This window comes from Pithys albifrons, chromosome 1, assembly GCF_047495875.1.
Source record: "Pithys albifrons albifrons isolate INPA30051 chromosome 1, PitAlb_v1, whole genome shotgun sequence".
Classification (NCBI taxonomy): Eukaryota; Metazoa; Chordata; class Aves; order Passeriformes; family Thamnophilidae; genus Pithys; species Pithys albifrons.
The window spans coordinates 5,396,552-5,422,831 of NC_092458.1; the positions used below are offsets into that span (position 1 = coordinate 5,396,552).

Below are 26,280 nucleotides of genomic sequence, written 5' to 3' on the forward strand. Positions count from 1 at the left end.
GATAATTGTGATAATCTACTACCACACATGCCTTACGAGCTCTTCAAAGCAAAGAGGAGTTGCTTGGCTTAGCAGGGAGGCTCTCCCCTATTATACAGGCCAGCTGAGCCAAAAGCTATGCAGTACTGTATGGAATAACAGAAGGATCATTTCTGGAATAGTCAAATAAATGCCACTTCATACTGCTTTACCATCACATCTCCTCTGGCAGATAAATTTCTTTTTCCATTTGAAGAAAAAAAAAAGGCGGGGAGAGTAAAGCAAGATCTGTGTGTGGAAGGAAATAACTGACTTTAAATAACACTAATAGAATAAACATCAGACAACAAAAATTTATTCCTGGAGTGAAAATTAATAAAAAGGAAACTGGGACAGCTGCACAGTCCAAAATTGGCACTGATTTTCAGAGAAGGAATAGGATCCCTGAAACTATTACTAGATGGCTCAGGAATCCCTGGCAAAAAATCAAACAGTTTCTTAAAAAAAATTGCTGCAATTTAACACAGTATTTATAACAGAGCAAAGTGACACAAGCTTATGCTCCAGGATGAAAACTGAGACACGCAAACAAAAGCCACAATTAATTAATCTTTCCTTGGTCAGTACGTCAGGAGCCCATCTTTCTGAAGAAAATCCAAAATTAGATGACTTGCTCATGATGAGAAACTTTTATAATTATTTTCTTCAAGATCCACCACCAAAATATGGGATGGCAAAAGGTCAGTACACCAAAAGAGGGTGGGAGGGAAGGGAAGGTTGTTTTTATTTGAATAGAAGAAAAAAAAAATCCTTTCTGTGGTTTTCTTCCACAGAAGCCTAAGAGCAATAAAAATAATTATAAATGCCATTAGAGCCCTATAAAATGAAATATCTCTGACCCACAGAAGGAACCACTTTCATTAAGAAATTACTAGGAAGTAAAAGGAAAGCATCTGCCCCACACCCCATCAGTCATCAATTTCAAATATTCTAAGACCAGCTGAAGAGCCAACATGCCAATTGGGAGTAAAGTTTCATGTGTGTCAGCTTTTCTGTAAATTTTTTGGAATCAGTGGGAAGTTTCTCACTGTAGGAGTATCATAGCTAATTTAATTTATACATATACATATGTTAGCATAATACACTTTTTAAAAGTGGCAGCTTTCATAATCTTCTACCCTTGATTCAGCAAGACATTTTTATTCCTGGATGGAGCGTTTCAGTTCCCTAAATTCAGCCCAATCTTGTTACAAGTCAGAAGTACTGTTCAGTGATTTACATAAAAGCATTTCCACTGAACTAAGCAGCAACTGACAGATAGGGTAAATGGGTTCCAGATAACATTTAAATAGCTGTGCTAATTGCACCACACAGAGATAGGAACATGATCCCTTACTCAAATCCTCAGAGTAACCATCCAGAACATTAGAGAGAAGAGAAAAAAAATAATAGTAATAGTGCAAGTCACAAGACAGCATGTAAAGGAATTTAAAAAAAACCCTAAACATTCTGCATAAAGGAGGTAATCTCAACTAATTAGATGCCATAATGATCTTCTCACAATCTGTTAGAAGAGAGTAGTAGTTAATAACTTCACAGATTTCCTCCAATCCTTTCACCAGGAAGGAACAGCAGCCTAAATCATTACTGCTCTGTCATCCTGGACCACTGCCAAGAATGTAAAAACTTCAGGACACCTGTCAATTAACACATTCCTAATAAAGGCAGGCTCGTCTTCCAAATCTATTAAAAAATTAGTGATCACAAAAAGCAATCAGATCAAAAACCACGGCAAAATTAAAATTAGAAGTGACATCTTGAAGGACAACAGCCTTCAACAACAACAAAAACCCACAAAAGACCCCATCAACAAGAGATCAAGTAACTATATACATACTTTGGAAGAGGAACTACGTGATGCAATAGACCTTTTTCCATCCCTACCATCTGTGTGCATGTAGTACAAAGTAGTACATGCAAAAATGTCTGCCCACCTGATGGACAATCGTGTATCAGAGTCAGACCTAAAGCTTTTCTCTAATCAAAGCTTTCTGCAGGGGTTCTCAGTCTCAGGAAGGGCTTCTCATTGATTTTTCTTTATCTCCAGGATGACTACTTCTAACTCCAAGTAGAAAAATACGAAGCTATGCATTGAACCAAAAAACTCATGTATGATACATATTAAAACATCAAGGCAGAGGCAGTATTAAAATTTAAAGAAACCACTAGATTTCTGAGCAAGTACAAAAATGGTATTTACCTAAGTTCAAAGACACGGATGATACTGAGTTCTGAGGGAGATGGAGAGGAGAAAGGGGCAAAATTAAGGAGGTCACATGAAAACCAAAACATCAGCTGTCATTCACTTATATCCGTGTTGTTCAAAAATCAAAGGGTACAGCCAAGGAAGTTCTGGATTCAACAAGTAAAATTCCAACTAGAGGGTACCAACATATATGATCTAATCCCACTCCCAGAAACCTTACCCATAATTGATAAAGGGAATATTCTGAAGCTAAAGACAATGCCAACACAAGCAATGTCTCCTGCATGACATTATGTATAACCACTGGAAGGAAAGCAGAGACAGCAAGCATAATTTAAGCATTCTCATGTCTCTCTATCACCAATCGAGCTCTGCAATCTGATTTATTTCATCCAGCTTTGACACTGCCCTCTTTCTACTGTGAAGGAAGTCTGAACAAATTAGCTAAGGTGTATGCCTGACTCACAAGCTTCCCTGGTTACAGGAAGAGATCTGCACCAAGCATGCTTGTTAAACTACATCTACCTCTCAAGAGTCCTTTATCCTAGTCAGAATTCTTGACATTGTCCACCAGGGTCTCCTGTACCCTTACAAGGTATTGTACCTGCAGCAGTAGAGACAGTCCATCTCCCACAGATAAACAAAAGTCTTGAACAAGCTGTTACATCTGTCTAGTAACTAACTATATTTCAGTGCTGAAAATAGCATAAGCTGTTCATGCTTATCTTCTAAACTAAGCCAAAGAATCTTGGCACAGGCCCAGTGAAAGGACATACATGCAAGAGACCACACGACCTGATCTATACAGCAAAACCTGCATTCAAATTACACAAAAATTATTTTTTTAGCTCTGAAACCAAAACATCCTGGTAAGACAAGTATCACTGCCAAAATATCTCCATCCTTCCACTCTTCTTCACTTCAAATGACAAGTTGCATGTGTTAGATCTAATTAACCTTGGTGATAAATCTCAGTGTGAATTAAAGGAACTTCTAAACTGATGCTCGCAAACCAGTTTTGGTTCAAACAGATCTCTGGACATCATCAAGCCCAAGCTCTTGCCCAAGACAGGGCTAGGTCTGCCTGGTGCAAGTCTGTGCATCTCTGGGAAGAGTCTTGCTTCCTCCTGACAGCCTCCATTGGGTTGCTGAAGATTACAATTAATTCTATCCTCAAACACTTTTTCTCCAGACTGAAGAAATCCAACCTTCAGCCTCTCCATGTATGTGAGAACAGGATCATCACCATCCTTAAAGCATCACCTGGAAACAGCAGATCTAGTAGGCTCAAATGAGTATTCATCCAAAAGGAAAAAGAACAGATCACGTCACTGTGGATGGGCAAAAATCTTCTAATACAACCTGTGGTGAAACACTCAGCTTTTGCACAGTGGGCAACATTCCCAGGAAATAGATGAAAAATTTTGATTATGAGATCAAGATGTCATATTTTTGAAGGACAGTATGAATATTTATTTAAGTCTCATGGGAGACAGACACTTCAGTTAGACTGCTTTTCTATCCTCTTAGGAATAGTGCTTGAAAAGAAAAATTATTTTTAACTCCTATTTGAAGTACCTTTTATTTCACCAACTTTATTACTATTTAGGTATCCAAACCCGTGGTTTCTAGAACAGGCCAACATCCAATTTAAGATAAATGCATGATGCAGATGAGTGAGGCAATAACACCCTAGGGAACAACTTCTGCTGAAGGCTCAAAACTCAAAATATGTTATGGCAAGCCAGTAATGAACTAAGAAAATGTGTACTGCAAAGATTTGCAGTGCTAATGAATGTACAGGCTGGAGAAAAACATTAAAACATCAGTTAGCATTTGTAGTCTTCTAACCTTAACAGTGGGGTTTGAAAAAAATTTGTTCACAAACAGAAACTAAGCAGTTTACAGATGGTGGAATGATGCTGCAAAAGCTCTCACCTTCATGCTGAAGCACCTGTGCTCTTGTATCTCCCTTCTGTGAGGCATTTCTATGCCAGTATCTGAAGAAGAGCACCATGAAAGGATATCTGTTAATCCCCACAGTATCCTAGATAGGTTTAAAGGATTTATTCCGTAATTCTGAAGCCAAAGCGTGGCAAACTTTGGGGGTTGCAGGATTCCAGTGCATTCCCAAGTTTTACCACAACTGTGGGTGAGGAATATCTTACTGTTGTTACCAGATTAAGATATTACTCAAGCAAAATCTGTATCTTTCATCAAGACAGGAAAAAAAAATACAGAATAGGAAACCATGAGAAGAAAATGAAAGTACAGAAGAAAGAAAAGAACAACCAAAAAAACCCCCACGTGTTTGTCCTATAAACACTAACCCCACAGTTTCACAGTCAGGTATGAGCTGAAAAATGGCTGGTAATACCTGACCCCTTGAATCTCTTACTGGGCCTGCCCCAACTGTCCAGCCTTCTCCTTTCTACCAGCACTAAGAGCATGCAGTGAGTCCCTGAGTCATTGATCCAACTGAAAGCAATTTGGTTTTCTTCTGGAGTTAGTTTTCAACTTGGATCACCAGGCTGATCCAACTCACCATGGGGCCATGTAATTGCTATAACCCATCCACAGAAATCAGCAGTCAGGAAGCAAGAGGCACCACACCTCTGGTAATACAGCAATCTTAAAATAAGCAGTAAAAAAATAAAAAAGGTCTCTCTATTCATCTGACTTGCTGTACAATCAATCTGAATCTGATCAATCTTTCTAAACATTTCCCAGTGAATATCCATTAAATAAAACCTTTCTGTCCAGAGGAAAAAAAACCCCACCAACATGCCACCCAAAATAAAATAAAACAATTTTTTCCCCTTCTCACTAATTTCCTCCTCACCCAGAATATTCTGGCCATTCTTCTTAATTGAAACGTTTCATTTCCTCTCCTTGGAGATGCAAAAGTCTTTATCAGACCAGATGTCATTTCATGCACTTGAGTAACAATAATAGTATTTCAAGGAACATTAAGATGCTCCATAATTTTTCTACTACTTGGTACTCAGTTCACATTTTCAGATTGTAAGCAGCCTCTCCTTGCCTATTCTAATTCATTTTTGGTATTAGCATGCAGAATAACTTACATAGCTTTTTCACAGGCTCACAATTGCGTACAGAATGATAAATTTAACAACAGTGACAACTGGTTTGACCCCAACAGTTTCCATTTAGGGACAATGCAATAATTTAGCACTATTTCTGATAAGATTTCAGTTTGCCATTTTTGTATTTAAAAGCAATTAGAAACTCTTTGCCTAGCCTTTTGCCAATCAAGTTCCATGTCTTCCAAAATTGTTATATTGATGTTGCATTCCCTGTTTAAATATAGACAGCATGCTTATATGAGACTTTAGGAGGCTCCTTTCCCTCTTTTAACAATTCCCTTTGTCCCATATTCCAACACAGAAGAAACCAGGAGTCTGCCAATTGCCCCATTCACATGACAACTCTTATAGACTGTATAACCAATGTTTCAGGTGCAATTAAGAGAAAGCAGCTGATGATCAATTTCCCTGGATGAACAAGACTTTTAAAAAAATTCTTAAAAAAAATAGAAATGCCTGGGTTTCTTTACAGAACATAATTACAATAGGCAGCTATTAACCTGCTTACCTACCCTTAATTTTTTTTAAATGAGCTCATCCTTCTCCACTTCATTTTTCTCCTCCCTCATCCATTCTTTTCCCAGACTGCAGCAATAACATGCTTTTATTCTTTCCTTTTGACTGTCAGGGCCTTAAACTAATTATTAATTGAGAATGTAGCTAAAGGATCTGAATGAGAAAGTTGGAATTAACCCAGCTGCCTCTTTCCCCCTTTTATTTTGCATACTGTAACTTTAGGTCTACCTATTAGTACTGCTGAAAAGAGTAAATGTGTTATTTTCCATTCAAAAGCAAGTTGGCTTGGGCAAAGATGTGCAACACGGAAAAACAGCATGGAGAAAAAAGCGAGTACCTGGAAAAGGCCTCAGCTTTGAGTGACACCCATTATCAACCAAGCCACCTACAGTTAAATTCTCTCAACAACTCTGCTGTCCTGCAGGAGAATCCTGCAGCAGACAGTGTTTAGGAAATCCTGAATTTAGGAAACCAGACAACTGACACTTCATCCAAAGGCCTGTCCTTTAAAGAGGCCAGAACAGCATGACCTTACACTGCCTGCTAGTGCAGAGCTGGCTGGTTGTACAACACCGACTCATCTTGTTTCCAGTTGTTACATTACATTAAAGGACAGCTAAAAATACATTAAATATTTTCCTATTACTTTTCCATGCAAGCAATTGCTGTAGTTACAACAGCAATGTCCAGGCAAACACTTACTAACGTGGGGGGGATGAAGGGAAAAGGGGAATCCTTTTAACACATTCCTGGCCAGTAATACAACATTTGGACTGCAAATGTAGAAAGAATTTACTTTTTTTTATTATGTGTGAACAAGAATTGATGCATTTCTTACAAACAAACCAGGAAAATATTTACATTTCCTAAAACGTCAGACAGATCTGAGCTGTATTTTTTAATTCACCCCCACCCCAAATTTTTGCTGCTTTTTTTTACCTTCCAAAACGCACCAAAACTTTAACAGTCTCCCTGTGACACACTACACACTAAATTCTGACAAATTCAATTATATGTCCCTGTTAAATACTACCCACAACAAGGAAGACCCGTTCAGAAAACCTGATAATCAACGTTCAGACACTTGGTGACAAAAATGAGCACTAATTGATGAGGGATCCCAAGGTCTCCATCGCCATCTAGCGAGAATTCCCCGCCGCTGCCACTCGATCCACCAAAAACCGCGTTCCCTGGAATGACACGCGCTGAGCTTTGCTGGATCCAGCCCACATGTGGCCACAGCTGGAAGGTTTGGATACGTTTCTATTCCGTGTCTTAAGGAACATAAAGGATAAGCACCATCTCGTGTCTCGCCAAGGCTGACTGAAGAGAACTGAGCTTTTATGGATTACACTCATAGAATCATAGCATGGCTCCGGTTGGAAGGGACTTATTTAAAGATCACCCAGGTTCTAGGACCTGTTTATCTAAAAATGGCTTTTCCACATCGTATTTAATACTCCTGCCATCAAAATGAAGTGAACATGGCAACCACTAGTCTACTTACAAGCAAGTTTTTAAAATGGCAATGTGCAATTATAAGAATTTTTAGTCACTGTAAGGAACCCCACGGCAGCTCCACTTTCAGTGCACCAGCATCACCAAACCACAGAGAGGCTAAAAGTCCATGAGAGGTGGTGCACAGCACTTGGCATGAGACACTTGAGTCTTCCTACAGCTTCAGTGGAAGGGTCCTCAGTCACACAGTTGCAAAATAGCAATTTACAGGACTCATCAAAACTCAGTCTCCCTTAGCTATGTTAAAACTTAATGCCAGGATGAGCTTCAACAAGTTCAGCATGAAATACATGATGCCCACTTTCTCCTGCTAATAATTACAACTGAACTGTAATTGTGTCAGTGAAAACATTAAGTTCAGTTTTCATCCCACACAGTATTTTTCCCTCTTAGACTTCTACAAGCCTACTTGCATTTACTCAAGTCCCCTTGAGAACAGCGAAAAAGGTATTAATTGCTGATCAACAGAAAAGGCCATTTAAATGAAGATCATAAATTTTCCAAAAGTTACTTTTTAATTAACCTTTTCATATAGAGAACCTAAACCTCCAGATAATTCTAATATAAAAGAGGTAAACGTTAAATAAGTAGTAAGAAGAAACCTATGAAGGGAAAGACTAATACAAAAATATAAAGTAATATTTTTCCAGATTAGGTATTTCAACTTAAACAAAAAACCAAAACAAACCAGAAAACAAAGGTGTCCTCTTGTGTCATATTTTGTTTCAAAAAATGCTAATCAAGAAATCAGCAACTAAAAGAGCTGTATCTGTATACTGAGTACCTACCCAATAATGCAAGTTTTCAGAAGAACAGAGCATATAGTGTGTATTTCACCAGAACCTGTCATACTTGCACAGTGGCATACAATTACAACCCATCCCGACAAGTTTTCAAATTTTCAAGTTTATTATGCCCACAGTATCCAGAGTAATGAATACTAACCTACCTCAAAGAATGAGGGGGAAAAAAAAGATCATTTTAGCTCTACTGCACAGAGGAGACCTAAAGGCAGTGATGTCCCACTGAGCTCAGCACTAGTGCTGCCAGAGATGGATCTGCTCCCAGACTGTCACTGGCACCTCTTTGCTGTGCTCCCAGCAGCCCCATTTCAGAGGAACTTCAAACCTGCACTGGGTACAATTTTTCAGACAACATTGTGTCATAGTATTAAAGTTTTTCCCCAAAATCAGAGCAACTACAAAACTGGAGATTAAAATGTTTCCAAAGGCTTAGCAGAAGCAAGCCCAGGTCTAGCACCACCAGAATTTAACAGGGAAGAAAACCTTTCCAATCAAAAAGAAACTATGGAAAAAAATGTCTCAAAGTGCTCCCTAGCACATCCTGTACCAACTATTTAGGATTTCCCCATTTCACTTTCACTTTGGAACACAATGCAGGAACACCAGTAATAAGAATAAACTGTATGTGCAAACGAAAGTATTTCCCAGCCTTAGTAGAGGCCAAAAGCTTAAGTAGCCATTCAATACCAGCTTGTGACAGGTGCTTATATGACTACTGGAGATCATAAAAAAACCAACAAAAAAGTCAAACTCATTACTTTTAAAATACCACTAGAAAATACAAAGCTAGGATACTCAGCTACTTTGCATGCCAACCTCATAGACAAATACATCAGTCTTACAACAACAAAGACAAAACTTCATTAAAGGAAACAGTAACTTTTGAGTTCATGGGGCTGCACAGCACATTTACAGTTACCAAAGCAGGAAATAATTTGAGTTAAACACATGTGGAAGGTTAAACATCCAGGTTACACAAATTGGGAAAGCAGCAAGTGTGGGGTTATGTCTAGAGAACCATTTAGATAGGAAGACTTTTAAAATCAAAGATGTGTTACCAGAAACAAAACACCACCATGCATGTAAGTTGGAGATTGTAAATGGACCTTCAGTGCATTCAGTAGCCCACAGTAATGAGAGCTGTGCACTTATATCATAGGCAGGATTTGCCTTAGTACAGATGTGACCTCATCCACCTCCCTGATCAACTAAAAGGCTGATCAGCCATCCTGACACATCTGTTCTTGGCACCTTTGCAGACTCCTCCTTGGCATTCTCTTCTATAAAGAACTAATATGAAACATCATGAAAAAATTTCTCTGAAGACACTGTATAGGTATGTTTTGGATCTTTAATGATTATTTTTTCCACTAGGACTAAACTGATGTAGCCTGAATTGAGCTGCCATCCTCACAATAGTAAGAGTAGTTCTGCCTATAAAGTCAAGAGCAACTCTTAAAATAAAGTCTGAGGCTAATGAAAAACCTTTCTCATCAATTTTTCAAATTTTAAGGAAGAAACTAACAGTTTCTGAAAATAAGCCCTGATATGTAATCCAACACCTCTACATGAATAGTCAGTCCTATCACAAACTTGAGGGTTTCAGGAACTCCACATACCAGGGCATGGGATAGTCTGGCTAAGTCATGCTCACTCAAAGCTGAAGCACACCACCAGATCAAAGACTGAAGCATTGAGCAGAACTCAAAATTCATGAAAAATGAGAAAACAGTCTGGATTTTTTGGTCACCATAATCTGGCTCGTTGAAACCAAACAGTTTGATTCAAAGTAAGGCTCTATCTAGAGCTTCAACTTGTCATACTTCTGGAGATATTTATCTGAACCTTTCTAGACACCAGTTTCACTTTTTGCCAACTTATGCAGTACAAGGAAGAAAAATCACAGTTCTGAAACTGAAAGCAGCTTCAAGATCAAAACCATTCCCCTATTCAATGAAAAAAGCAGGTGGTTTAAATCCAGCCTTTTTACATATGTGTATACCCTGTTTTATGACTTACCTCTCTCCCCTTATGTGTCACCAAAGCAGCCAAAGGCTTGGCATAGAATCTGCTGTAGGAAAATCCCAGGCAGCCATACATACTGTTAGCAGTGAGTTTCAAAGCTTTCTGTCTGATATCATACTGCAAAGAAACACAACCAGCAAAAATGATCCAACTGCAGCCATCAGATAACAGAACTTAATGCTCACAATTACATTCACAGCTTTTCATACAGCAACGATGGGCTACAAATAAAGCACATTACAATCACTGCTCACTACTAATCATCCCTATTCTACAAGGCTGATCAGGGCACTTAAAGGGAATGGGAGGAAAAAAATCAAAGGAGTTCTATAAAACACACCTGTAAATATAGGTCAGGATTTAAATCTGGCTGTTTCATTAACTGCTTAACTTGACGCCTCCTCTCCACCAGTTTCCTGATTTCTTTAGGCAAAACTCCCATTTCCACAGATGGGTCCGGAAGCTCTGGAATTTCTTCCTCTTCTTCAACCTGTCAAATGATCACCACAGCTTTTCATTTTCTTGCTTGAAGATTAGATTTTAATGTGTTAAGTGAAAAGCTTGGGAAAAAAACCCAAAACCACAGAGCTTGTGTCTATTCCTGCACAGAACCCAAAATACAATTTAGAAAAAGCATGAGAGGTTTTTTGCAGTGTTTAACTATAAATACTTCAACCCTGCTGAGGGACAGGGCCTAAGACTGCTTCTATCTGGGAGAAATCCAAGAAGGGCATAGATATTTTTTTTAAGTGTGTGTGATTTTATGTATTTATGTACATGCACATACCCATATATATATAAATGCAGATAGATAACAAACATACACACTCACTCCCAGGTATAGAGAGATACAAAATTATAAGGAAGCAATTCTTTCCATGCTGAAAAAATCCATCCCTTTTTTATTATCTCACAAGTACTTTTGTTGTTGATAATTGTCAAATGGGGCACATGCTCTGTGGAACTGACACTTTGAATGACAGAACTGACAAAGTGAAATCCACCATAGGAACAGAACAAAAACTCCACCCTGAGCAACTTTTGATTATAGCAAAACAACAGAAAGCACATTCCTCTTTTTCTCAGCATAACTGAAGAAATGGTTGATCAGCAAAAATTGAAAGAAATTTCAGATACAATGAAAGAGAGAGAAAATGTACCAAGAAAGGGCCAGAGAGACACTATGAGGTTGGCTAGTTTAGTAAAGCAGTCTGGGAAGAACAGTAACAAGAAATTACACCAAAGCCTGATTAAATACCATACAATGATAGAAATCAAAATGAGCTGCTTCAGCTTGAAGCACACTTCAGAAAGCTGGGAAAATCCACAGACAGCTTGGGGGAACTTACTGGCAGAATTCCGCATACTTGCCTCCTCATTCCTGATATGATACTCGTATTTCAGCTGGGACTAACCAATTCCAACTAACATTATGGGATAACATAAGGGGACTAATTCCAACCTGTGAGCTGATACCAGTTAAAAATAAAAGCCTCAGGTTTAACCTTTAGACCTGACCAGATCACTGCTTCAGTTTACAACACAGCTCCATCAACAACTGTTTCAGCACAGCTGAGGAAATGAGAATCTCCAGCCATGGATAGGCCAGAGCCAACAAGGCTGCTGAGAAAACAGCACATGGAACTGGACCTTCAGGGGGGTTTTCAGTTGTGTTTAATACAGTTTAATGCTGTATTAAACAGCATGAATGTTTGTGAAGCTGGTCCCACAGCTGACACAGTCATAATATCACCCCACCAAGACACACACGAAGTTTTCTTGATGGCTTGAGCTCCTATGGCATTCTTTCCCATAGACAGAAGCATGAGACTTTTCTCTCTCTCATTAGGGCCTGTATGCATAAATTCCATGGGAATCTAACTTTAGGAAACCTCTACCAAGTTAGGATGAAACTGGTCAAGGGGCTCAGAAATTGCTAGGAGGATATGTGGCTGAAAACTAAGAAATTTTGTTTCTTGAGGTTACCAAGATTAGATGGGAGAGAACTTACCAAGATTCTGTAAGAGTATTACAGAGAGAAAGTGACAGATATAAAATACTCAAAAAGTCCCAGCCCAAAACTTAATATGATGCATCTTTAAACAAGAGTCACTTTTTATCTGTGAGAGGGGGCAAAAAACCCCATTAAACTGTGGAAAAGAACAATTCCTTAAAGAGATGATTCACGGAAAACACTCTGAAGTTAAAACACGAGTTAGAGCACACAAACCTCTGCCCTTTTCTGTGCTTCTGATGACAGTCGCTGCACTGTGGTAAAGCAGATGTTAAACTCCTGGATAATCGATGGGTACAAGCTGTTGAAGTCGAGAAGCAAAATAAACTTGTCATAAAAACCTAAAACAGAGTTTAAAACAAAAGTCATAATTACTCAGACTCCCAAAGGACTTCATACAACTCCACAATCAATATGTAAGTGACAGTAATACATTGTACCATATTTCCATAATCTAAATCCCTTAAAGGAGCTGTTGAGATGCACCACTGCCCACTGCAGAAAGCTGTCAGAAGTGGAACGATCCAACCCCATTAACTCACCGGAGCTGAACAGATACCTTCTGTGTTACTATAGGACACTTGTGCAGTTTTCTCCACGGAGAGGAGGAACTGAAAGGAAACTTACGTGTCCATTAGAAAATTTATACATAGATATATAATCTTAATTCCTCAAAAGAAGCAATTCCACAATCAAAGTTGGGAATTTTGTTGTGTACAACAATGCCCCAACCCTGGAACCACCACACCAAACTCTCAGAAGACACACCCGTTCCCCACTGCACTCTCTCTGCATTAATATAACCTACCTGCCTCTAACATCATAAAAGAAAGAAAATTTCCATATCTTACCAACTTTGGGATCCAAGACTAAGCCCCCAGCATATGCTGCTTTCTTTTTCCCTATCTTTGATTTATTCTGATCTTCAAAATCTTCATCTTCATCCACCTACATTTGGCATTTAAAAAAGTCATTATCTAGTCTCTAAGATTTCTATAATGTTAGAGGAGCTATTTTTGGCAAATGAAATATGAATTTGGGAGCCAGTGCACAGAGTTCCTTTTAAAATGCATGCAAAACATGGTGTTTTCATCATGATCCTTATTACAGCTCTCTACATGTCAAAACAGCATTCAAACCAATTCCAATAGGAACAAACTGCTAACAAGAGATTACAAAGACCTTAAGGTACTGTCATCATGCACCATGGCACTAGTATGAATTTTCCAGCTGGCTGTAAAAGTCAACACTAGGAAAAAAATCAATTCATGACCTAGAAGTCACATGATTGCCCAATTAAAATGCTGGTTTTGCAAACAGAATGGTTGGGCTTTAATAAAACCAATAAAAATATTATTACTGGGCCAAGGAATATTTTGTTATTTGTTATGTTGTTGTAAGAACTTTTCTCTCAGTTGTTCAGTTCTATTCTGAATCACTTAAAACTCCAGCACTACCTTGATGCAACGATATAATCAACAGAACTTGTTGCTTTGGAGTTTGCTGTTGACCCAATTTAAAAGTAAAACTAAGAAGCAAAATATATTCAATACAAATACTGTCTCAAATTTTCATTTCATCACTAACAAACATATGGATGTTTCTATAAATACTGTTTACACTGGTATTACACAAATAATTTTTTAAATATCCTTAGTTACTTTACCCGTGTAACAAATTACACCTGAAATACCATTCATCATCAAAATAATTGTAAGTGCATCTATTAAGCAACAAAGATTATCTTTTTTACTGTTTCCCTACACAGACAAGTACTTAGCTTATTTGGATTTTAAACTCACAGAACAACTGATTTTCTGTAGATCTGTAACATAATGGAAAAGCTGTTACACTGTCCCACTCATTATCAAGACAACAAAAAATAATATTTTAATTAAGCATATGCTTGTAATATTAAGTTATATCTAATGTATGTTTGGGGTTCTTTGTGCCCTCACAGAATAGTAAAACCAAAAGACAGAAGAAGAATGCTTTTTGATGTTTTAATAAAAATTCTTGGAAAAACAAAAACTGGACCCACCAGCTTCTGAGGAGGCTTTTTAAAAACTTGTTTGTCTGGCACTATGTAGTCCTTTTCATGGAATGCATGAAGCAGCAGGAACTCATTTCGTTCAGATCGTCCACCCATCATTGTCCTTGACTAAAGAGAGGGGCAAAAGAACTCAAAGAATAGCACAGAAAACATTGACATAGTATAAAGTACACAAGGCAATGTATTACTAGTAGTAGCAGTATTCTGTATCATCACTATGCACAAAACTCCAATGTGATATTTTTAAGAAAGTTTTCACATTAATACTTAATTAGAACATTGAACTCTCCTGCTTGTTGCAGCAAAAAAATTCCAGCATTATATATTCCCAGTTAGTGTTTAGAAATTAAGCCCAGCAAATCAAACACAAAAAACATGGAACTGTCTGGGGGGTGTCAGTGGAGAAGGTCAGAAAATAATGAAAATGTACCATGACATTCCCAGAGATGTTTGTTATCTGAAGAGCCAGTGGCAGAACATTCAGCTCACACATGATCTGGAGAATGAACTTGGCGTCTGTCCAGGTGTTTTCCAGCATGTACAGCAAGCGAGAAGAATCACTGGGAAAAGAAGGGGCATGGCCTAACAAAGTGAGATCAGTCTCCTCTGCACTCTAGTAGTTTAGACCTATGTGCTCTGTGGAACACTGAGTATCTGTAGCACACCAGTGTTGAATTATACAGCACATGCTTGTAAGTGAAAAACCACCCCAAAACTCAAGCTTGCATATCGTATTTAGTGTATCTACACCAATGCTCTCACAAATCAATTTGCTTCAGACACAACAAGCCACCACACAGAAGTAGCATGAAGCATTACAACATAATGATAAGATAGCATAGTGGTGTTTGAAAAGCTAAATACTAAGTCAGCATCTCCATGACAAATCAAGTAAGCAAGCATGAAGTTTCATGCCAGGGAATCACTTCTGCTGCTTTTCAGTGAAGGATCAAAAACCCCAATCAGCAACACACCTGTACATATTTGGAATTTCCTCTGGTAGAATTGTTACCCTCTCTGTTTTCAAAATCTGACGGACCAGTTCAGGCAAATGGTAACTTTTGCACCGAATTAATTCTTTAGCAGAAACTTCTACATCACAGATCATTCGACCGCAGGCAGCATTCCTTTCAGCAAACCCTCCTCGACCCTGAACCATATCACCCAAGGAGAGAAAAACCCAAACAAAATGAAACATGTAAACATTAACTAAAGAAACATTTAACCACAATACATGTTTATAGGACTGGGTGAAGTCAGTTGGTCACTAAATATGACTAATACTGCAGACTTATAATTATTCCCTAAAGGAACCCATGGTATCTTTCAGTATATGTGGATATTTACAAGTAGATACTTAACTGTCATTACTATTTAGATTTCACCATCTTGGCCTCAAGGAATGACAAGAACAGGCAAGAACACAGCCATGTTCAGCAATTTAATACTCCAAAGCTCACACACTGTCCTCTGAACAGCCACATTCTAAGAACTACAGAATTAACTTAGCAGCTCTCTATGGGATGATTCACCCATCAATCCAAATTGCATTTTCTCATTTTACAGTTACAGCAGACAAAGACTGTTACAGTAAAGACTATTGCAATTAATCTGTCATTACCACCATCTACTTGAGATAAGTAAACTAAATTAGCCTAACTTGAAAATCAGTTTAGTCTATTACTGCAATAAAAGTCATATAAACACTCAATTTCTGATCTGGGACACATGAAATTCAGCATGACCAACAATCAAAATATGTCAGTGTCACATTTACAATTCCTCAGAAAAATTAATTCATTTTTAATCACATGTAACACAAAGGGGCTTAAAATACTTAAGCAATCTTATTACCCCAAGCTTTGGCATATTAGACCTCCTCAGTCGACCTATCTTGGACCAGTGAGGGACTTTGCAAAAATTAATTCTTTGAAGCAGCACTTCCAGATCAAATCCATAAATATTATGACCCTTGAGGCAGAAAAAATAACAGAAAAGGTTACAACGAATGCAAATTGAAAGACTTACTTCCACACACTCAGTATTCCTTTGCCCTTTGTGTTTTTTTCAACTAATTGATGGCATTATCTCTCTCACAGAAAGCACTTTCTAAGAGAATATTCGTCAATAGTACTCATTAGTCTTAACACTAACAATGCTGTTCAGTAGAATACCAAAATCAGCTCTATAACTGGCTCATAGCACAAACTATTCAGCTTTATGCTTTGATAGCAGAGATTAGGATTTAAAGCTTTCTAGATAAGACCCACAATATTCTTCATAGAGCATATAAACTTAGGGGTAATTCCTTTTCCCTCCATCCATGAGAGATGCAATAGTGACATCAAAATAATGCAATTTTTTTTCCTTTGACATTGCAACAGGCATAGCTGTTAAAGCTGCACAGGAGACCTTTCAACCAATATTTACATATCAAAGCACTCCAGCAATATTGTAAACAGTGCTGAGGACATTGATGACACTGGTCTGTAACCTCAGCTGAAAGTAAAATGCTACCCTGATGAACACGAGTCAGTCACCAGGAACTGCATGTCCTCACCATCAGGTACTTCTGTGTAGTGCAAGACTATGCTATAGAAGCAACACCTTAAAAGGAGCAGCAGCAATTAAACCACATGCAAACCAAACTGCACTAAGAGACCTCTGCTGTTCTCAGGATAGAACACCCCTCCTACTGGCAACTTCAATTTCAAACCACTGACTGCATTGTTCCCTCTGATTCCTTCCCATAACCAGCAGCAAGCTTAGGTCATAGGGCAAACACTGGATACCAGCTGCAGGGAGCTGAAAACACCAGGAATCTGACTGCTCATTTCATCATATTCCTGCTACTTAATTATTTGCAGTTACCTACAGAACAGTACCAAGTTGCATGTAACCAACCTCAGATTTATAACAACTTCAAACTGTCTTCAAAATTTTATTGAGAGTCAAGATTGTACATTTATTAAAGATAACAAAAAAGTAAGTAATCATAATAAACATTCATATGTAGAAAACATAAGAATGCTTACTCCAAACTTTGCTCAGATTCCACAGATTTGTATAGGTTATAAATTTGATTTACAGCATAAAAACTATCCAAATGGTAAGCATGAGCATCTGAACTAAAACATACTCTTGAGTATACCAAGAGTCCCCATTTTTCTACAAAATCAGAGGTTTTTGTTGTGTTTTGTCTTTCTGAGTAAAGAAAAAAAAAACTTGTTTCAGCCACTGTGGAAATACTGCCTATTTTAGCTATTATGGGAAATAATAGGATGTATAAAATGCTGTCAGGGAAAATTCTGTATCATCTTTGTATCAAAATATACCTGCTGTCTTATAAGCAAACACAATTCATAAGGCAGTCTAAGACAAACATTAAAAAAAACCATAAGGGGACAAAAGAAAAAGAACAAAGCTGACCAACTGACAATCTTCTTTAATTTAACTCTCAAAGTCTCAGAACTACTCACCACAACAACATCTGGGTCAATTTTGTGAATCTTCGCAAGGAAAAATCCCAGCAGTGTTCTCTCTGTTGCAGCAATTTCTATTTTAGCATTCTAAAAGGAGCAAGAGAGCACCTGATTTCTATGACCCAATAAGTTTAAAATGGAAACATCTCCTCTCCCCTACTAGTTACAAGACAATAATAAAGCACCACAGAGTTCTCCCTTTCATTCTGTAATTCAAGGATGCTTTTTTCCCCTCACTCCCATAGACACAGAAAGCTTTTCTCAGAGGCTTTTTCCAATTCTACTTTTATATGCAGGTGTCTAGTGACATTTTAAGAGCCTCCTAAGAATCAAGCACACCAGGAAAATGCTTCATATGCATCCTTTACTCATAGGCTTAAGATCACACAGAAATACAGACAAAACAAAAGTAGGTAACAATTTTATTCTGTGAGCTTTGCACTGCCCCTTAGGAAGTATGTCCTCTAAATTTGACAAATTTTACTCTCCAAGAAAATAAGAAAATTCTTGCAGTTTACTATGAGTACAAAGTCAGGTATAATGAAAATGAATCACAATGTTAGCCTCTTTGTAAAACCTTTCCAGCTCTCCTAACACACCTATTTTAAGAGCACAATTAGCAGCAGTCCTGAATCTCACAGGGCACACATCTGTTTTCACAAGCAACACAGAATAAATACTTGGATTTAGGTTTGCAGAGTCAAAACTAATTAAATAATCCTGTCATTCCTTTGAATATTTCTTTTCACAACTGACTGAAAGCACCATGAAGTTCATATTCTACAAGGTACTGCAACAGAAGGCTAAAAAAAATGAATTTACCTTCTTTTTAATAGCTTCTTTGAAGTCATAAGGAAAAATGCAATCATTTGGTTTGGAAACAGCTGCAAAAGAAGTGATATTTGTTCTTATATACAAGTTCCTCATGGTACCCTCCCTGCAAGCATCCATTCACAACAAAGGGAACCAAGAAAAACTGACCTCTATACTCTAAAAAAGAACAGCTTTATATGAATACCTGTCTGTAGATAGCCAAGTAACCAGCAAAGCATCAAACAACCCTTATCTGTCATATCTGAAGTTATCATTGTAGATTAAAACTATGGTCTGCAGCTCCTGAAAAATTTCCTCTCACAAGCATTCAACACCTCATTAATTCCAATCAGGGTCTGAATCTCAAAGTTTAGCTGATATTCCCATAATCACACTGCTGCAAGATTTTTATTTTCCTAAGAAAACTTGTTTATAAATAAATGTGCCATGTGTATTTTTTTTAGTTCTGTGCAGAACTGAGAAATAACTGACAGTAAAATAATGGCCAAAGTTAATGGGTGGAAAAGGTAAAAAGAACATATGATGAAGTAAAACCAATAAAATGATAGGGAACTGTACAGAGTGGGGTTACTTTCCATGATTTCAAACTACTGTTTTTTTTAATTAAGCCTTCAATAAAAAGTCAGTAACCAGTGAAGTTAAAAATGGGGAGAAAAGGCTGCCTGGCAGTAGAAACTGTCATTTATCTACTCTAAGCTGTTACTGATGGAGTGACAGAATGCAGTAAAAATTTTAAAATAAACAAACAAACAAATAAATAACCCGTACCCCACAACGAAAAAATTAAAACATAACCAAAGAAGAAAAACCTCAGAATTAATTCTTTTTCTGCTCATAAACTGTTCCAAGTACATACCACAGAAGTGTGACTGAAAAGGAGGCTGAGGTGCAGCCTTATCCAAAGGAAATTTCTGATGAACCAGAGCTGCAAGAGCCACAACCTATACCAATGAGATAGAGAACACATGACTTCATAAATATGACTACTATCAATATTCATTTCTTCCTCCTGTTTTTTATTGTTTTCATCTCATTTCTCTTGTTTCCACAACAGACCTTTTTAAAATTAATTCCAACTACCAACAGTTAAAAAGAAGAAAAGTTATCAATTGATCTCATGGAAAATAAAGCAGAATTTACTCTGAAATGATTATCTTAGAAATTTGAGAGGCAAATTAATTCATAATCATAATTCAAAATGGCCCTTATCAGTTTTTGCTCCGAATCTGAACAGATCCCAGAATTTAAAGGATTTGCTATGGAGTGCAGGGGAGATGTGAGCAGGGCAGAGAAGCCCTTCCTCAGGAAGGGCTGCCCCTAAGCAGGCAGTCAAAGCAAAGAGGATTTTTAGCATTTGGAAGGCATCAGCTCTACTAATGCTTCTGCTTGTTTTGCTGGCAGCATGTCCTGGCTCCCCAGACACTGGTCAGGAAAATCCACCAGAAGACAAAGCAGACAGGTTTTAAAGCATCTTGGCAAACAGAGTCCTGTTGGTACCTGTGTATGTTGGCTAGAAACCAGGAATTTTCCATACTTTCCCCCACCCTCAAAACTTTAACTTCCCCAAGAGGAGGAATTCTCCTCAACAAATCTGCCAACCTATTATTCTTTGATTCAATTAGCCAGACACAAATCTCCCATCCTATCAGTGAAGACTAAATCTTGCCCTGGGCGAATTAGTTATATTAAAGAGAAAAAAAAAAGATAAATGTGCCTAAGTACATGTTGTGGTCTGAGGTCCACAACTCAGAGTGGCCATCTTCGTCTCTCTTACTTTCTGAGGAATGATCTCATAGCAGAATAGTAGATGCTGTAAGATTAAGATCAGTCTCTCATTCCATTTCAAACTGAGTTTCACCAGCAGAGAAGTCTGGTCATTTTACCTAGAACCTGTGATTAGCTCTGCCAAAATAAATAAATACTATTTTTTAAAAATCCATTAACAGTCGTTCTTAGACAGCCTCAAGAAGGCTTGAAACACATGTAGGATCCACTGTCACAGTAAATATTCTCAACAAAGAGCCCCCTAACCCACAGTTCTTGTGCTGGTGAGGCCCCACTAAAAATTTCATTGAAAAGCCTGGAGCAGAGAAATTTTATTCAACAGTAAATTAATTTAAACATATTTTATCAGGTGAAGCTCTTCCAAGCCTTAGAAAACCTTTTAGTATATACTGAAGAACAAAACCAAGCCAAACTAAAATGAGAGCAGATTACTTACCTCATTCTGGTGAGTCTTTGGGTTCTGAGTGGTTTTCATGCTGAAGGACATGACCACCAGAGGAGGAGGAGGAGCAAGATCTTTAGCCACATTCACAAAGACAGGTTTCATGGCCACAGCCTCCACTTTACACCAGCTGACTGACAGATTTGAAGGCTCTGAGGAAACAACAAAATCCACCTTCATTCTTCTGCAAATCACAGAGAAGGCTCCTCTAATGGCACTGCTGCACAGAGCACGTCCTTCCAATGTTTCACCCTTGTGGGAGAGTCCAAGACCCACACTAATCCTGCCCAATTTTTGGTAACTCCTTGGGCCCTGACTCCCCTGTCAGCAGGAGCTCTTTAACACCAAATAAGAGACGAAAGATTTGGAGGGAGGTCAAGAAGATGTGGAAAGCAAAAAGTACTTTAGGCAGCTTTACACAGTTATAGTGGAGAAAAGTATAAGACAAGTGAGCATAAGTCCACCTAAATTAACACATCATCTCTTAGCATCTAATCTTGTAGTCCATTCAAAGGGAAAAGGCTTCAAAAATTAAATTCATACACATGAAAAGAAGGAATGTTCAAGAAACTTCTCAAATGCTGCAGAAAAGGCAGCCACAGAGCTAATCAAAAGAATTTTGATTGAAGGAGAACAGGAACATATGACTGATTGAAATGCACCACATAATTACTTGTTTTAGATATAGTCTGTCAGAAACACAATTATGGAAATAAAAGAGATGCAGGATTTTGTAGGAGTTCATCCTACCCTGGCAGTTTAAGGCATCCTAAAACGTAAGAGAGACCACAGAAAGCTATTTAGACATGAAGTGCACAAGAGCTAAAAAATCATATAGATAGATGGAGGAAAAAAGGACATGTTCACCTTGCATTATAACTTGAGAATATTTCCTTTGCTTGCTTTTAAAAAAAGGGATCATTCACAAAAGATGCTGATGAGGTAACTCACTACATACAGAAACAAGCAGACATTGTATTTCTGACAGAGAAACCTTTCGAAGTCAGCTGTTGGCAGACCTACTTACCTCACTCCTGGAAAACTTTGACCCCCTCTGGAAATCCATCTATTTTACCTCTCTAATTATCCTTGTTCTAAATGCAAACAGGTAGCTGACTAAAATATCTTCATGTATAAAAGACTTATGATCTTGCCAACGTCAGACAAGCAATCAGCTGCTCAAGACCTTTTCAGTTTGATCTCCAATATCTTAACACCCAGAGCTTCAACTAGCACTCTGTAAAGCAGTGGTCTCCAAAGTGGGGTGCATAAGACAATCCACTAGGGTGTAGTAAGAAAATACTATCATTAATGAATAAAATACTTTGATATAACTCAACCTTTTTAACTCCTATTTTTGTGTTTATTTCATCATGTACATACTATATTAGCACAGTAGTACATGTGTGCAATCTATAAATGAATATCTATATATTGGGGGTACATGCTTGGTTTTTTACTGACAGTGGTGTGCAAGATAGGAGAAAAGGCTCTAGAAAAGCTCTGGTGCCACCTAGCACTGATGCTCAGCTGCAAAGACAGCTTCATAATGAATAGTGATGACAGGTTTTGAAGAAGTTGTACAAGTCTTTTCAAATGGTTTGGGACTTGCTCATTCTAAACTTTCCAGGTATACTTCTTATCCTGTATGAGAATGTGTAAGGGAAGCCACACAAGAAAGCAAGAACCTTCTGATAAGCTAGATACTCTCCTCCCCAAAAACCCACAGAACTTAAAAACAAGCAAAGAAAACAAACAAAAGCAACAACCCAGCTTTGGAGCACAAAATCCAGTGCACTGACAGAAATTTGCATCAATATAATTAAGCAGGTTAACAGTTTTCAACAGAGTGGACAGGACAGTTCTGAAATGAGTAATTCTGATACCAAAATACAAATACTCCAGAACCTGAAGGTTCTAACAAATGCAGGAGTGGAAAAAAAAGAGCTGTCTCAGACTGCCATTTGGCTCTGATATGGAATCAGAATCTGAGCTCAGGCAAAGTTATTGTGAGGGGAGATAAGACACATCAGCATTAATTAAAACTAAATGTTGTCTGAACCACTGGTTATCATTTCCCTAACTTTTAGCATACTGGATATGAGGAACAGAACAGCTCTGGATTCTTTTCATGTGAAGAAGGAAAACAAAGAAATACAAGGTCAATTCTTGGGCAAAGAGTGTAGATGACAAACCACCCTTAGGCCTTTACAATCAGTGCCAGGAAGTACATTGATGCCTGTCAGTGTTGGGTGGAAAACCCATCCCAGCTAATCCATCTTTTGGCAGTCAGGCACTTGTCTTCTCCATTCCAGCTCCAAATCCTTAGTGGCATCAGCTTTGTCAGTGACTGAGCAAACTGCAGAAATGGAGAATCCTCCTGGTGTCAAGAGTTCACATGGTCAATTCTGCACTGGAAGTGCCCCAAGGAAATTGCAGTAACAGATGTAGATTTTGTCCAGTATGACAAATATCCCTGTGTTCTTGGGAACATGCAGCACACATTGAATAAAGAGCTCTAACCAAGCCAAAATCAAGTGGCATATGTAAGTGGTGCATGCCACTCATTAGGCAGAAAGCATTTGAAACTAAGAGAGCTACACACCACAAACTTTTCCAAGTGTCAAAAGAAAACCAAACAACTCTAAGACACAAAGAAAAAAGCCATCCAGCAGCAGTTTGTTCTTAAAAAGACACATTTGCAGAAAAAACCCCTGCAATCTTAAGTTATCAAGAGGGAAGAGCTAAGCTTGGTATATGTGGTATTAGGGCATGCACCAAAGAGCACCTGCTAGGCACTGCACAGGTCCCTCTGACTACCATGTAAAGTTACAATCTCATCTGTACAGTGCACGACTTTATATGGATAGTTGTTACTCAAAAAAAGGAAGAATAACTTCCAGTTTGTCCTGAATGAAAGTTAAACCAATAAAACACAAGGGAAATATACAAAATGATAATTCCTCAAAAAAGTTTGAATTTCCTCCTCCTCCCCCTCATCTCTATGTTTTCCAGCAACCAAATATTTCACATGCAAACCACCATACGTGGATTTTTTATTTCCAGCCAGCATGGTCCTTTGATCTTTTGACTCATCAAGAGAAGCTCCAGGCTAGAGGTGTTAGTTCCAAATACATGTGAAAATGTTTGTCCTTTCAGATCCTGGGGAAGCCGAGGGTGTTCAGCCTAACAAGTAACAGAGAACAGTGAGTCATTTCATGCCACAGAAGTCTTCAAGGTTGACACAGCACACTGAGACAGGACCTTAACAAAACTACACAATACCTAAAATCAGTTTCATTTCACACAAGTAAAGCCTTAGTCCATAATAGCATACAGGAATTGAAGAAATTACACTATAGGCTCGACTTTAAAATCAGGACAGAAATGAAGAAACACACTCAAGTTCTTCATCCACACTGGGAATATCAGCCAAGACTTACAACCATGTTCAATGACCAGTTTAATACAGACACTGCTCACGTTGTCAGCTTGGACATTTACAGCTTTAATCTTGTCTGACACACAGTGACTGGATGACATGATCCTGCACAGCTAAAGAAGAATTTGAGAGCGCTAGGAAATCTTTATGGGATGCTGCTTTTGTACCTAAAACCAGTACAAAAAATGGTTTAAAAAGGCATTGTCCCAGCAACTAACCCAACAGGTTTAAGACCGCTGAGTCTCTCACATTTGAAATCAAAACAAGTAATTTTGTTAACGAAGAATAGCTACTGATGTTCTCATGGGAATGTTTTTCCATCTTTGTTGCTCACTTTTACAGGTCTTAACAAAAGTCTCTCTCACCCAGCTGCTATTTGCAAGAGCCATACAACCAGAGTTATTTGCTACATTCTGTACATCAACAGGTGACAGAAAATAAAATAGGAAAATTGGAAATACAGATTGTGGAAAAAACAATAAGCAAAGTATAAATGGGGGAGAACATGGTGGAAATGGCAGTAGTTGTAGGAAGACTTCTTTTTCCCCTCAAGTTTTATTTACATAACTAGAGTGAACACCAGTAAATCACCAGGTTATAGGTTATCTGGTAATGAACTGCTTTGTTAAGGACTAAGTGGCATATAAAGGACAGCAAAAAGAAGGTATAGGCTTAGGTATTAACCTCTTTTTTTGTGTTGTTATTATTACAAGGTAACAAGCAACTAAATGCACACTGCTGAAGAGGGATAGTCACTACCTACTATAGATCAAATCCCACAACTTTTTTTATTTAGTAAAATCATTAAATTCTTAATTAGGTAGGAAAGCAAGTTACAGTATTTTGTCAGATTAATTATACTCACCGAATATTTAACTTCTAAGTATTCAGATTTTGCTGGCACATCTGGAATCTCAAAAGCGTAGTATTTTTCCACTTTCTATATAAAACAAAGATATTATATTTTCAGTATTTCGCAAATGAAAATTCTTTCTGTCCAAAAGGAAAGTTAAAGAAATAAAGCCCAGCCAAAACATACATTCAAAATAGCATGGGCTTGATCATGTATGACCAATTCTGCAACTCATTATAACTAGCTGAAGATAGTAAGAATATTTTAGATCCTGTATTTGATCTTGTTATATTTTCTTAGCATAAAGAGTTTCTACAGGATTGACTAACCAGTATACTAGCCACTACAAAACAAAAAACACAGTAGCTAAAGAAATTCAGGAACATTCTTTAAATTCACAGATTTCAGACATCATGAGAACTGGTGGCTGCAGATCCCCACAGAATCACAAAACAGCTGAGATAGAAAGGGATCTCCAGAAATTATCTAGTCCAGATTCCTGTTCAGAGCTGGTTGAATCACAGCAGGTTGCTCAGGGCTCTCTCCAGACAGCTTTGGAATATCCCCAGGGATGGAGACTCCTCAGTCTCTGTGGGCAACCTGTGCCAGTGATTGATCTCCCTTACAGTAAAGCAGTGATTTACGTTCTGATGAATTTCATGTATTTCAAGTGGTACTCACAGCTTTTGTCCTCCACTGGGCACCAACAAGACTCTGACAGAGTCAACTTTACTCATGCCCAGAGTGCCCCAGACCATCTCTGCCACAAGAGGACATTGCTGGCCCTTGTCCAGCCTCACATCTACCAAGATCAACACATCCTTCCCTCCAAAGCTGCCTTCCAGCCATTCAGCCACCAACACCTACTGCTGCCTGAGGTTTTTCCAGTCCTGCTACAGGACTTTTCCCCCATTTTTGAACTTGATGGGATTCCTGTAGATCATTAGGAATGTCAAACAACCTTTGAAAGGCAGCACATTTATATAATCTAGCAATTACTTCTCCTTGTTTTGTACTGTCTGCAGACTTGCTGAATGTGTGCTCTGCCATCATCCAAATCACTAATATAGATGCTAAGCAGGACTGGATCCGGTATCAACCCTTGGGGTGCACCACTAGGGACTGGGCCCCACCTGGACTTTGTGCAACTGGCCACAACAC

The 26,280-nt window shown here is 38.2% G+C and overlaps 1 protein-coding gene and 1 non-coding gene across 3 annotated transcripts in view; both read right to left on the reverse strand.

Moving 5' to 3' along the window:
* The window catches only part of POLA1 (DNA polymerase alpha 1, catalytic subunit), a 194,401-nt gene that overhangs the window by 148,966 nt on the left and 19,155 nt on the right, over nt 1-26,280 (reverse strand). For both annotated transcript variants that reach the window (XM_071547642.1, XM_071547558.1), the window contains exons 13-26: nt 25,132-25,206; nt 23,872-24,010; nt 20,819-20,976; nt 19,454-19,538; nt 18,586-18,647; nt 17,761-17,850; nt 16,136-16,252; nt 15,256-15,431; nt 14,712-14,841; nt 14,270-14,389; nt 13,080-13,176; nt 12,445-12,569; nt 10,555-10,704; nt 10,209-10,331 (exon numbers count right to left, since the gene is read on the reverse strand). In XM_071547642.1, the coding sequence (XP_071403743.1) occupies nt 10,209-10,331; nt 10,555-10,704; nt 12,445-12,569; nt 13,080-13,176; nt 14,270-14,389; nt 14,712-14,841; nt 15,256-15,431; nt 16,136-16,252; nt 17,761-17,850; nt 18,586-18,647; nt 19,454-19,538; nt 20,819-20,976; nt 23,872-24,010; nt 25,132-25,206 (1,647 nt within the window). The remainder of the gene's footprint in view (nt 1-10,208; nt 10,332-10,554; nt 10,705-12,444; nt 12,570-13,079; nt 13,177-14,269; nt 14,390-14,711; nt 14,842-15,255; nt 15,432-16,135; nt 16,253-17,760; nt 17,851-18,585; nt 18,648-19,453; nt 19,539-20,818; nt 20,977-23,871; nt 24,011-25,131; nt 25,207-26,280) is intronic.
* LOC139681117 (small Cajal body-specific RNA 24) lies at nt 12,732-12,862 on the reverse strand. Its single transcript, XR_011699473.1, has one exon. It is a non-coding gene; the product is annotated as a small Cajal body-specific RNA 24 (non-coding RNA).